This window comes from Argiope bruennichi, chromosome 2 (genome assembly GCF_947563725.1).
Source record: "Argiope bruennichi chromosome 2, qqArgBrue1.1, whole genome shotgun sequence".
NCBI lineage: Eukaryota > Metazoa > Arthropoda > Arachnida > Araneae > Araneidae > Argiope > Argiope bruennichi.
This window is the reverse complement of record NC_079152.1, coordinates 133,165,447-133,178,425: the sequence shown is the minus strand read 5'-3', so window position 1 is coordinate 133,178,425 and position 12,979 is coordinate 133,165,447. Positions and strand designations below refer to the sequence as shown.

At 28.5% G+C, this 12,979-nt stretch overlaps 2 protein-coding genes across 3 annotated transcripts in view; one reads left to right on the top strand and one right to left on the bottom strand.

Annotated features, from left to right (window-relative positions):
- The window catches only part of LOC129962384 (voltage-dependent calcium channel subunit alpha-2/delta-3-like), a 452,772-nt gene that overhangs the window by 134,648 nt on the left and 305,145 nt on the right, over nt 1-12,979 (bottom strand). The window lies entirely within an intron of this gene.
- LOC129962397 (U9-ctenitoxin-Pr1a-like) lies at nt 2,681-11,678 on the top strand. Its single transcript, XM_056076153.1, has 4 exons — nt 2,681-2,830; nt 7,803-7,932; nt 9,487-9,596; nt 11,392-11,678. Exons 1-4 carry the CDS (start codon nt 2,780-2,782, stop codon nt 11,425-11,427), a joined length of 327 nt encoding a protein of 108 aa, XP_055932128.1. The 5' UTR covers nt 2,681-2,779; the 3' UTR covers nt 11,428-11,678.

Here is a 12,979-nt window from a genome sequence, read left to right as displayed (position 1 = left end):
AACTGCTGCTTTTTCCGCAAAACATAAAAGTTTTTAAAGCTATTATTTGTAAAAAGATATAACCATCCCAAGCTTGGAAAATACCAGGAAGGGAAAATAAGTAATTTATAACTACATATTGACATAATAGAAATAAAATGTGTTTTTTTTTTGAGAACTGCCTTTTGCTGTAGCTCAAACTACTTGCATACATTATGATCAATGTTCATAAATCGATGAATCATTTTTGCCGTTTTTTATTAATAATAAGCAATTAATTAATTTATCCTCAAACGTGAAAATAAGTAATTTATAACTACATATTGACATAATAGAAATAAAATGTGTTTTTTTTTTTAGAACTGCCTTTTGCTGTAGCTCAAACTACTTGCATACATTATGATCAATGTTCATAAATCGATGAATCATTTTTGCCGTTTTTTATTAATAATAAGCAATTAATTAATTTATCCTCAAACGTAAAAATAAGTAATTTATAACTACATATTGACATAATAGAAATAAAATGTGTTTTTTTTTGAGAACTGCCTTTTGCTGTAGCTCAAACTACTTGCATACATTATGATCAATGTTCATAAATCGATGAACCATTTTTGCCGTTTTTTATTAATAATAAGCAATTAATTAATTTATCCTCAAACGTAATTTATATAGTTATAAAATTCACATTATGTTATTTCTAAAGTGTGTGTATATTTATTAAACACTTTGATTAGATCAATGAATATCACTATCTTGTATTCAATTATTTGTTAATTGTTAGTGTTCAATTACGATTTCGATTTTTATGCAAGATTTCGAACAAAATGTTTGAAAATACCAAAAATATTCTTTGATGCCCTTTCTTCGAAATGTGAGGCAGAATGAGGAATCATTAAAATTTCAAACATCTTTGTTATAAAATAAAATGCCATTGCTTGAGATTGCAAACAAATTCTTGGTCACAAATACTTCTTTAAAAATATATCGTAGAAAATATGATCTTGTAAAGTTTAATTTAGATAAATCACATTATTTGAATGATAATGTGACTTCTTGTTTTATGTAAAATACAAATGTAAAAATTTGGGATAGTTCTTAAAGAAGAATTTTAAATTTACAAGCAAACATTTTATATTTTTAAAAATATTATTGTCAGTTTTGGTATAGTAAAAAATTTAATACTTTTCTTTATCTCTGTCTCTTCATTTAAATAAAATTGAATATGTATGTGTGCTCGACAGGAAAGACAGTTTGACCTAGAACTAACAAATTTGAAATAGATATACTTTAAAAATAAATTAATAAAAATTTAAGTAAAATCTTAACATTATTCCACAATAACTTCCAAAGGTATTACTGCATAAAACTAATTTTCACACCATTTTAAAATTTGAAAAATTGTCTTTTGAATGATATTAAATTAATTGTTCGTGCAAATATTATCTAAATTTTGGCAGTTTTAAAAATATTTTCACATAATTTTTAATAATAGATTTCATTGTTGAATCAAATTTCAAACTGCTTAAATTGCTTCGTCAGATATTTTGTGATTTAATTTTCCTCGATTATGAAAGTTGAGACAAAATGAGTCTGTTTAATACCTGTATACTATGCTGTTGCTGATTGCACTTGTCATAGACAAGCCCGCTGACAGAGTCAGCGATTTTTAACCCTAGTTTTAGCGTTTCTTGTTTCAGAAGCGTCATCTAGGGCCAAGAATACATCTTAGCTACTCATGCGTCACAGTCCTAAACATGGGGCGGACTTCATTCATACATTTTATTTCACAGATCGTAATTTAGACCTGAGTCAGAGAACAATCACCCCTGATCCAGTGCCCCCAGCGGTATTGTCTCGACCTAGAGGACTTTGTTGCTATTACACATTTATAGGTGCACTAGCCACCATGTACGCGGAGAGTCCTCAGACGGTGGGGTTCAAACTCGCAACCTAAGGGATACGAATTCCGACGCCCGGCAAACCAGACTATCCCGGACTACCTGTATACTATACATGAGATATATGAAATTAAAATTAAAGTACCGCAAAAATTATGATAGATTATCTGGACATTTACTTTTTTTACTAGCACTCTGATGTCATGAAACTGGACTCTCTTAGGACGGTTCACATATACAGTGAACGGAGCAGGTGTAAGGCTGTTAAAATGGCACAGCTTTGATTTTCGTAAGAACTCAAACGAATATATATTTCGAATAACAATTTGAACGAAAGAATATATAAAAATATTTTTTTGGAGGATTCATGAAAAATAAGTTATGCATAAGATATTTAATTGAAAATAGAACAAATAATATTCCCGGTGTAGAGGCTGGTCGCCAAAGGCGGATAGTAATTTATCATATTTAATTGGAGAACTTCATAATTAAAAAAGTTTTGAAAATATGTACGAAAACATTTAAAGTGTTATTCGTCACTATTTGTTAGTAATATTTAAAAGTGCAAATATTATGAAATATTTCCCATTTAGTTACTTTTTGATACAAACTTAAACAATTAGAAACGGAATAGCAATAGCAGTTATTATTGACATTACGAATCACCGTCGTGATGGCATTGATTGTTCTTACTGTATTTAGGAGGAGTTTGTTTTATCTTAACTAATGACAGGTGCGAGTTCTTTTCTTTTTTTGATGCGGAAAGGGCAGGTCTGGTGCTAATCAGGTGCTTTTAAATAGATATGAAATTCTCTGATCTGGGTCACTACCATGCGGGGCCACAAGATCTTCAAAAAGTCGACTTGTAGATACGTGTCTTTCAGATCTTGTCTCGAAAAATGAAGTTTGCAGCTGTTCTTATCATTGTGGCCTTTGCTGTTGCTCATTCGGTAAGATAAATATTTAACTAAGCTGATATTAACAATTATTTTAGTATATTTTATCAGAAAAAAATTTGATTGCTAAAGAATTCTCATTACAAAATTAATAGAAAAAGTAGAAAGTTTATAAAAGAGCGTTTTTATTAATAAAATGCAACAAAATTCTTTGTCAAAACTCTGAAGATCAAAACAAAATTATAAAAGCATAACGTACTGGTATAAATATCCCCAGAAAATTGGAATATTAAATCATTTTAATAATATGCTTTTAATTTTTGATGAATATTTAGTAATTTATCTTATTATGATACTCTTAGTCATTTTATTTCCTTGTCACTTACTATTTTCAGTATCTCACGCTTTTATGATTCTGGTTTGATCACTAGATTTTTGATTAGGAAAATATTTATAAGTATTTTGATAACAGATCAAGCCGTCAGAAGGCTAAGCAAATTTATTCTAATGGAGATTCCAATATAGTGGGTTCTTCATTTTTTATTTCTATTACTATCAAGTTTTAAATTTTTAATCCATTTCATAAGCCATTATTAAAAATACTATAGAATATCGTAACAGATTTTTCGCAAATTTATTATCTGATGGCTCTTATCATATGGAATTAAAGTTTTATTAGATTTATAGATTAAATGAGGATTGAAACCTGAAAATATTAAATTCTCATCGGGGACACGCATTTTTTCAGAACTTTTGAAACTTTTGTACATCAAAAAGGAGGTGAAAAATTAATTAGATAAATTCCTCTTTACAACAGCACTTAAGTTATGATAATAAACATAAGATGAACTATGCAAAAAGAACATAATTGTATTCATGATATATTTTTTATCATTTAAAAGAAAAATATTTTAAGCTGTATTTACCTTAATATTATATAGTTAGGAATGTAGTATCGCAAGCAATATATGTTGTAGCAATACACAACGTCCATCCGCGAGGCGACATACAGATGAGATAAATGTTAATACGTACATCTAACAGAACATTGTCTTTCCTTTTTTTTTGCAAGTTAATAAATGTATTTGAAAGTTAAATTTGAAAGTCGCATTTAGCAAATAACATGCAAGTATGGAATGACTACATATTTTATAATTATTGTGCTAATATTTTTGAAATTAGGAAAAAAACTTAACGAATAAGGAAATCAAAGTATAATTTTCAATATTATTAGATATTCAATAAACATTATTTTTGAGAACAGTAATCAATCTTAACAATCACAATTAGGAGCGTAGAGAATACAATACTCTCTTGTTTCATTTCTGGAATTGCCTTTATTCTATACTTCTATCTTACCCGAAAAGATAAGTTGATTGAATCGAACACTTACGCTCGACTCAAGTTTTTGAATCAAGCTATGCTTAAAACCATCTGGCGACTAATGTTGACCATAATTCTTGTTAAAGAATTACTTATTTACTATTACAATAAATGTTAATTTAAATAAAACTTTAATTTTTTGCTAAAAATTGCGCATTATTAAAAAAACTCCTTTGTGTAATTATATAGCACGAATGCAATACATCCTTTATTCTATTGCATCCGGAAATTAAATAAAAAACGAATATATTAAATAATAAAAATAAATTAAAATATATAGATAATTATTTAATCAAAACTTTAAGGTTTGTGTTAAAATATAATATTATTATCTCTATTTAAAATATCATTAACAGAAACTTCTTAAAAAGTAGGAAAAATAATAGCTTGACTAAATGATGACAAAACTTTGTGATTGTTTGAGATCCGAAAAAAGTCGTTCATAACCAAAAAGTTATCAAATAAAAATTTAAGTAAATAAATGAAAGACATGAAAATATATAAATAATTAAAAAGCAGTTAATCCAAATGCTTGAAAAAAAGAAAGTCACTAAATAATTAAATATTTCCATTGAAGTAAATTATTAATCAAACTCGCCGGCGTTCTGGCATAGGGGTAGCGCGTCTTCCCCGTGATCTGCGCATCCTGGGTTCGGGTATGGTTGTTTCTTATCTGTTCTATCTGTAGAATGTGCCCCCCTGTAAAAAGGGGTTGTGCAAGTAAATGTGATGCGTCAGTGCATAAGACGTACTCTTGGCCCTAATTGGCGCTACTAAAACAAGCGACGCACCCTCGGTTTATTACGATTAGTATTCGCAAAACGATTAGTATAACTAACATCTTTTAAAGATTATTTTTTTATTATTTTAGTTTAAAATTGTAAAACTACAATTAATAAAGTGAAAAAACAATACTAATAAGAGAGTCTTAATTGACAGGTTGGATAACATTTTTTTCTCTCTCAACTGTTTGTCGTTTAAATTAATAAAATAAGCCATATCCTTTTTTGGGCTTTTTAAATTAATGTTAAACCATGTTTGAATAAAAGAGGAATCGGAAAAACTAAAATGTCAGGCTTCTTAAAACAGCTAACATTTTATAAAAAAATGTAAACACGGATCTAAAATTGCTAAATTTTTTCCCCAAATACACAGCAAACATATTGAAATAAATATCTTGACATTCATATTCATTCAATATTTATGAGCTTTACTTCATATTAATATATATTCAGTAGAAATTCCTTGGAAATAGAAGCGATTCCATCACCTATTATTGATGTAATATAAGTTTCTACACAGTTAAAGGCTCTCGCAAAGGCACAACTAAATGATGTCCAAAATATGAGCTTCCATTACGCAGAAAAACGGTAACTGATAATAAATGTTACATTCTGTACAAACGTATCAGTATTCTTTTAATTTGAACTAATTATACATCGCGGACTTTCCTCCCAATGTATATAGTAAAGCCTCGTTTAATGAGCATCTCAAATAACAAAATGAAAAAAAAAAAAAAAAGTGACTTGCTTAGAAAGCGATGTTTTGCAGAATGAATGGCGGGGAGACATGGTGACGTAACATGCTGGAATGGCCAATGCCCCGTATAAATCTATGTTGAGTGCTTGTTTGAAGAGAGCCCTTGTGCCTTTATATATACATGTAAGAAGTTTTAAGATAGCGCCGTCGAACTTGATTTCGAGAGTTTCAGCAAATGCCTGTGTAGTCTTAATCGATGAGAGTTTGTCTTTGGTCTAGATTATGGGACTTTTGGTGCATAGCAACGGTATCGATGAGCTAGTGAATAAACATAGCCAGAATTACCAAAGAGATTATGCACAGCAAAAAGCTGTGGAGGAGGCTTGGTCTGGAGAGGAAGAAATAATACATGCAAAAGAGAGCAACCTCCCAATGAAATAAGGGAAATGACGTCAACTGTGAAGCATCCCCCTTATAAGACAACAGCTATGCTTGCTACAAATTCATTTAACGATAATGTTGTGTCCCATTTTCGCTAAAGTTTGAAGCGTAGCCGAAGACAAATGTTTTTAGATAATTTTCTTATAAAAAAAGCACGCATTAAAAATTATAAACTACATTATTATTAATTTATTTGAGTATTTTTTTCGGAATGGATAACACATATTGTCTTTTTTTTTAAATGTACTCTTAAGTAAAAACATAATTTTGCTTAATGAGCGTTTTGCATTACGAGCACGATTCGGGAACGAATTATGCTTATTAAGTAATGTTCCGCTATACTTGAATCGTTGCTAATTGCAGCGAAAATCTAAGAAATAATAAACGTACAGCCTGTCTTCAATTATTATTATTTTCAAAATGAACTAATTACATATGGATATTTTCAGCACATGAAAACTGTTATTGTTATTGAAATACACGTGGTTTAATTACATAAGTAACGTGTTTTTTTTTCGTATTCCATCGATGCGTAAACATAGGACTGAACTGTAATTTTCTTTTACAGGCGCAAGATCCACTTCTAAAATACTATAATTGTATTTTGACATGAAAAATATTTTGTTTGATGGGTTGGACTCCAAAAGCAAATGCACATTTATTCCCGGAGAAAGGAAATCGGTATAAGAAAGATTAATACTGGTTTTTCATGTTTAGGCGAAATGCTATTTGTCTGAGAGTAAAAGTTTAAACAATAAAGATGCAGTATTAAATTACCTATGAAATGAGCCGTTGAAATTTAAGATAGCTTCATTAGATAAGGAGCAGATATCAACAATAAACTTAAATTTTCAAGAATAATACTTTTATTCTTAATTTGAACGAAACCCTTGGGCTTTCTCTTAAGAAATGCTATGACACAAGGAAATAGCTGATAAAAGTATCGTATCAATGTCTGTCTTATTTCTTAAAAAAATGCATAGAAAAATTCTTGTAATTACTTTTAGTATACGTCCAAATTCGCAAATTGAAATAAAAATAATAATAATGTACTTAAACTTTTGTTTTACAATCCTTTATGGTTCGACAATGGTCAGTGTTTAGAAAAAAAAATCGTAAAAAATAATTTTTTCTAAAAAAAGGGGAAGAAATTTTTACTTTGTGATGATTGTCTTTCTGAAATATTACACAATAGTATTCACGAGCTAATGGCCAGTAGCTTTGACTATCAGAAAATACGATCAAGCACAAATATTGATGCGAAATGTTAACTTCATTTACTCCCTTATTGGATCTAATGTAATAAAGCAAATTTAAATGCTCGTTTTGGAGGTACAATCCAGGAAAATCTAAGAATAAAATTGCTTTATTATTTTTTACACATTTTGATACATTTTTAATGATAATCTGTCTGGTCTTCAGTTTGAACTTATAAAACGCTTTACTTTATACTGACTACTTTTGTTTTAGAAAAAGTAATAATTAATATGAATTTAATACTTAGTGAATGTAAGAGTAAATAGAAACTAATAGTCAGTATATTCCTTAGTAGAGTGTAAAGAGAAAAGCACCACCACTGGAGGCTCTTTAGTGCCATTAGTGGAACCGCAGAATAATTCACATTTACGCACCGATGGGTTAAAATGTTGCGAGAGTATTAAAATTGATATTATACAATTGTTTATAACTGTGAAAATAAGTTCATTAAACATTGGTGTTTCAGGTAGCAGAGAAACAGTTTGCTCAGAAGCTCTGCCGGACGGAGGAGGATTGCGATTGGGACCAATGCTGCATCGATGCTCAAACCAGAATACCCGGATTTCATGGAATATGCGATAATCCAACTCGAAAAGGTAAGAAAATAGTTTCAATGAAAATGAATGCAAGTACAAGCTATTGATTTGATATGGATATGAATTCAAAGAATTGTTAGTAGACATCAGAAAGCTGATAGGGAACTTAAAAACAGAAAAATTGTTTTACACTTTTGCCTTCAAAGAAAAGAAATACCGATTGTATGCTGATAATTGAATTTTTTCAAGCATTCGATGGAGTTGTGTTGGTAGATTTTATGTTGAAGTAAATTTAAAAAAAACATTACCAATTATTCTAGTACTTTTAAGAATAGAATGTATTACAAAAATATTTGTAGTGGCCCATTTGGGGAAAACCAGAAATCAATTTCAATGCTCCTATCGAGTATTGTGTGCTGTTTCGTTTAAAAACTACATGTTATTCAATAAATCTTTCGAATTTTTTTGCTTTACTTTTTTTATTCCTGTACAATGCTAGAATTTCATATGCATTTTCAAAATTTTCTATAATTCTTATTGATATTTGATACAATGTCTAATTCATTTTATGTTCCCTTTAAAATCTATTAAATATCCCTACATATAATCGACACATTAACTTAATTATCCGTAATGTATGGAATGCAAGAACACAATATAATGTTTAGGTAGAGCATAATGTGTCTTTTTATCAGAAAAATAAGCTATTTCTTTCATATGTACCATAATTGGTACATCAGCAGAATGTCTGACAGATTTCGAGAAAAATGCAGCTCTACAATTCTCATTATAAAGAAGTATGTTATATTTCATCTACCTAAATCGTTACGGTTTTGAGTTTTTCGACGGAGGAATGGACAGACATATTTTCCTTGAGGAATTTAATTAAAAATCTAATGAAAATTTGCAATTTCGATGCAAAAAAAATCATATTAAGTTTCATTATTATTTCATTCAGTTTCTACCGATCCATTTTTGAGTTATCATCTTCAGAGATCAACAGATAGATATTATTCACCCTCAAAGTCGGAATTCCGAAAAGGAACTTTTTTCGAACTGAAGAAGGTTTAATACGTAGAGATTCACCAACGTCCCGGCGTGGAATTTTTTTATTGTTGTATTTACAATGTGTTCTTTTTATATTCTTAGATTATGAGCTAGAAAAAAAAAAAGCAACATACTTTTATAAGGGAAAAAAAAAACACTTGAAAATTGATATTCAGATTGACAAGGAAAAAAAAAATGTCTGATTTGTACATTTTCTTTGATGATTTATTTCATTTTTAACACAGTGGATTCACTGTCGTGTGATACTTGTCATATGCGCACAATGAACCAGACTCTGGAAAAAATAAGATGGTATGATTCTGTTCGTCATGTGACTGATATATCACTTTAATTAACTCTGTTTCCACTTGAATTTAGTAATAAAATTAATGAGAACGTATGAGAAATATGTATTAAGTGATATAATTGTCTATGGGATTTATCCTTTTACAAATATGTTTTAATAATTTTAGAAAATTTATTCAAAGAAATGTAAAATATGACCATCGTATTTAAATGAAAGAAAGATCTCATCATTTGTCCATTTTCTGTGTTGTTTCTGTGTAGGAGCTGTATGTAATCCAGATCCAAATGACCGAACTGAAGAGGGCCGTTATAGAAAGGCATGTCCCTGCAAAGAAGGTTTGAGCTGTAAACCACAACAGGAGGAAATAGGAGTGAGTAACAATATAGAGAATTAAAGTTGAAATTCTTCAATTTGATCTGAAAAGAACTTATAAAATTAAAATAAATAGCGAATAAATCAAATAAATTTAATTTCAGATTCTTTTCTTGAAACAATAAATTTATTTTCAGAATAGTTATCTTTGTAAATTCAGATATCTTTATACAATATAATAAATCCAAAATCCGTCCAGTGGATATCTCAATAAACAGAGAAAGAAGCTTTATTCTATACGAAAAACATGAACACACAATAGCAAAGGCAGTGTAGAAATATATATATAAGAACAGCACTTTTAGTTAACAGCATCACATAAGCAACAAATCATTATTAAACAATTACAACGGCACAAATAGCTCGGAAAGAATTCAGTGGAGATCAGCGCTCTCTAATTCGACTACTACTACTGGTTCCATCGCTCAGGTTTTCGAAGACTCATGACAAGCATAGAATGCTCTAGATTGAACGCTGGAACTCAAATCCTTAAACAGCTGTCGCCATGATTCGCGAATAATCGGGATCTTTTATTTTTGTAGCCAAATTCTTCAAATGGTCTCTAAGTTTGTCACCCAGACCGGAAGATATTGACTCGGGATTCATTTAGCAGCTATTAAAAAGTATCTTTCTTAATAGACTTACTGCCCTGCGAAGCAATATTACAAATTCGTAAAAGTATGGTTATTATTATTTGTATAAAAAGAAGCTATATAATCACTTTGTAATTTCTGAAAAGAATATTTAAGCAATTAATTAAATTTATTAGATTCACACTTCACGTTTATATATGAAACATGCAGATTACTTTAAAGAAAGGGAAAAGTTTTAATTGGCAGTTAATCATTAACAAATTATAAATTTTAGAACAATCTTCTTTTCCAAAAATGAAATTTTATTCTAGTGCTTTTAAAAAAAATTTAATTTCGCCACTTTGCTCAGACTAAATCGTCACAATACAGAAAATGTGTTGGCTCGTTTTTTTCATGCATCTTTCGTTGGTGTAAACGAAGCATTTACCAAACATAAAAAAATAATATTTTGATGTACGAAGCTACATATATCTGCTTTTAACCAGTTATTTTGTCCTTTGAATTCTTTATAATTTGAACTATATGGTATAAGCAGTTCATTTTACATTATACTTGCTCCGTTTTTAACTTCGATCAGATTTTTTAATCCGAAAACTTTCTCTCTACTTATTCTTAAGGGATGTAAAGTCTTATTGAAAGGTTCATTCAGCAAAATATGGTATTGAAAAGTTCACTTTTGCAGATTAAAATGCTTTAATGATTAAGGGAAGCAATTTGATATTCTAAAATATCTGATATCTCGAAATTCAAATGACAATATTGTCGACAAACACAGAGTCTTCCAATCCTTTAAAGATTGAAATGTAGGCAATATAGATTTTATACATTTATGAGAAAAAGAATGTTCAGAATTTTCATAAATTCAATATAAACAAAAATATTCATGCTATGTTAAAATATAATAACACCAAAAGAAATTTTATCGAATACAAGATGCCCAATTCTGTTACTAAGTGAAGGAACCATTTATGTTCAAATAGCTATAATTATGGTTACAAAATTCAGTATGCATAATAATAAGGTCGATTATATTTACAACAAACAAAGAGCAACAAACTGAAGTTTAAATCATTTCAAATTATCTAACGCATGATTTAAAAAACATTAATAAAAAAGTAGGAGATACTGATATTCAATTTTTATTGATAATATATAACTTTTTTATCAAATGGAACTTATTATAATTTCTTTCTTTTACAGGGAAGAATACAAAGCATTTACGTTTGTCAAGCTTGAGAAATTGACATTTTTGATCAATATATAATCAATCTTAAGATAAATACAATTGCTCTTGACAGATGTTAAGCCCGAAAGAAATTTGTTTCGAAGCTACAAATGAAAATATAATTTAAAAACCTTTGAAGTGTAATTTTTGAAATAAAATTGTAAACAGAAGGAGAATAATAATGAAACTCTTAATATGAATGATATATATGTATAAATGTATAAAATAGTGTACAATAAAATTTGCTTGATTGTTATTCTTATTTATGATTCTGATTCAGTTTTTGATGTGTAATTTTTCAAAAGCACTTTATTCAGGAGCTATGTTTTATTACTATTATTACATTTATTAATTTAAATTATAGTGAAATTTGACTTGTGTCCCTCCCGCCGATAAATTAATCCCAAAAGAATAAATTGAAGATATTTTTTACCATTGATATTCTCACATTCTTCCATGTAATAGTGCAGCCATATTTCTGATTAAAAACAATACATTATACAGTTGCATTTTAAATATTTTTTTTTTAGATTATTACTGCCATTTTTGTGAGATTGTACTTTTTCCACAATAATTGCAGAATCATCATCCAAAATAACCGCTTTAATTTTTTTCTAAGTATAAACATCTATTTAATGTCGTGATTTTGATTGTATGATATTTTCATATTGATTCCCAGAGCAAAAATAATTTTCAATTCTATCCATTATAACTTAAATATATATAAATACATTTAATAATCTTATTGGGCATAGGTACGAAACCAATATAAAAGAATTCAGAAACTAAAATAGGAATCTAATATAGGTTAAAGTTATAATTAAAAATGTAAAAAAAATATTCGATGAGCACATTAAATCTCACGTCTGTAAACATGGTATATATATATATATATATATATTGTTTCATTATACTGTGTCAAAAATTAAGGAATGCTCAAAATTTACAATTTTTTTTAAGGTTTGAAAATTTACATTTTTTTGTTGTTGAAATTTTGATTTAATTTGAGGACAAAGGACTAATAACCAAATAGTTAAAAGAATGTAAATAAAATTTTTATTCAACTTGAACAGCGAATCGCTTACAAAAAAGGTTTTGTAAATTTCTTTCTCTTTATTTAGGCTCATTGTATTGTATAGAAAATCAAGACTATGTCTCAGAAAATCTTTCCACATAAAAAAAATCGCTCAAAATTTGATACTTATCAACAATTTGGCCGTAAGAGCCACTTGAAAAATTTAGCCCATTTATTTCTCTTTAATTTCAACTTGTAGTCACTTACAAATGTACAAATAGCATAACTTTAAGAATAGTTTATATCGGTAAATAAAAATAGTTTATATTCAAAAATTAATTAAAATCTGAAGGTTGAATTTTTATGATTATAATGTTTTCTTTTATGCAAAAATAAAAATTGATATTTCTAATATTTTTATCACGTTCATGAGTTTCGATTATTTACTGAGAAATAGTACAAATGCATACTATATTTTCAAATTATATATCATGGATATAGTAATTTGGCTACTTCTTCCTACTGTATTTCCATACGTGCTTACAAAC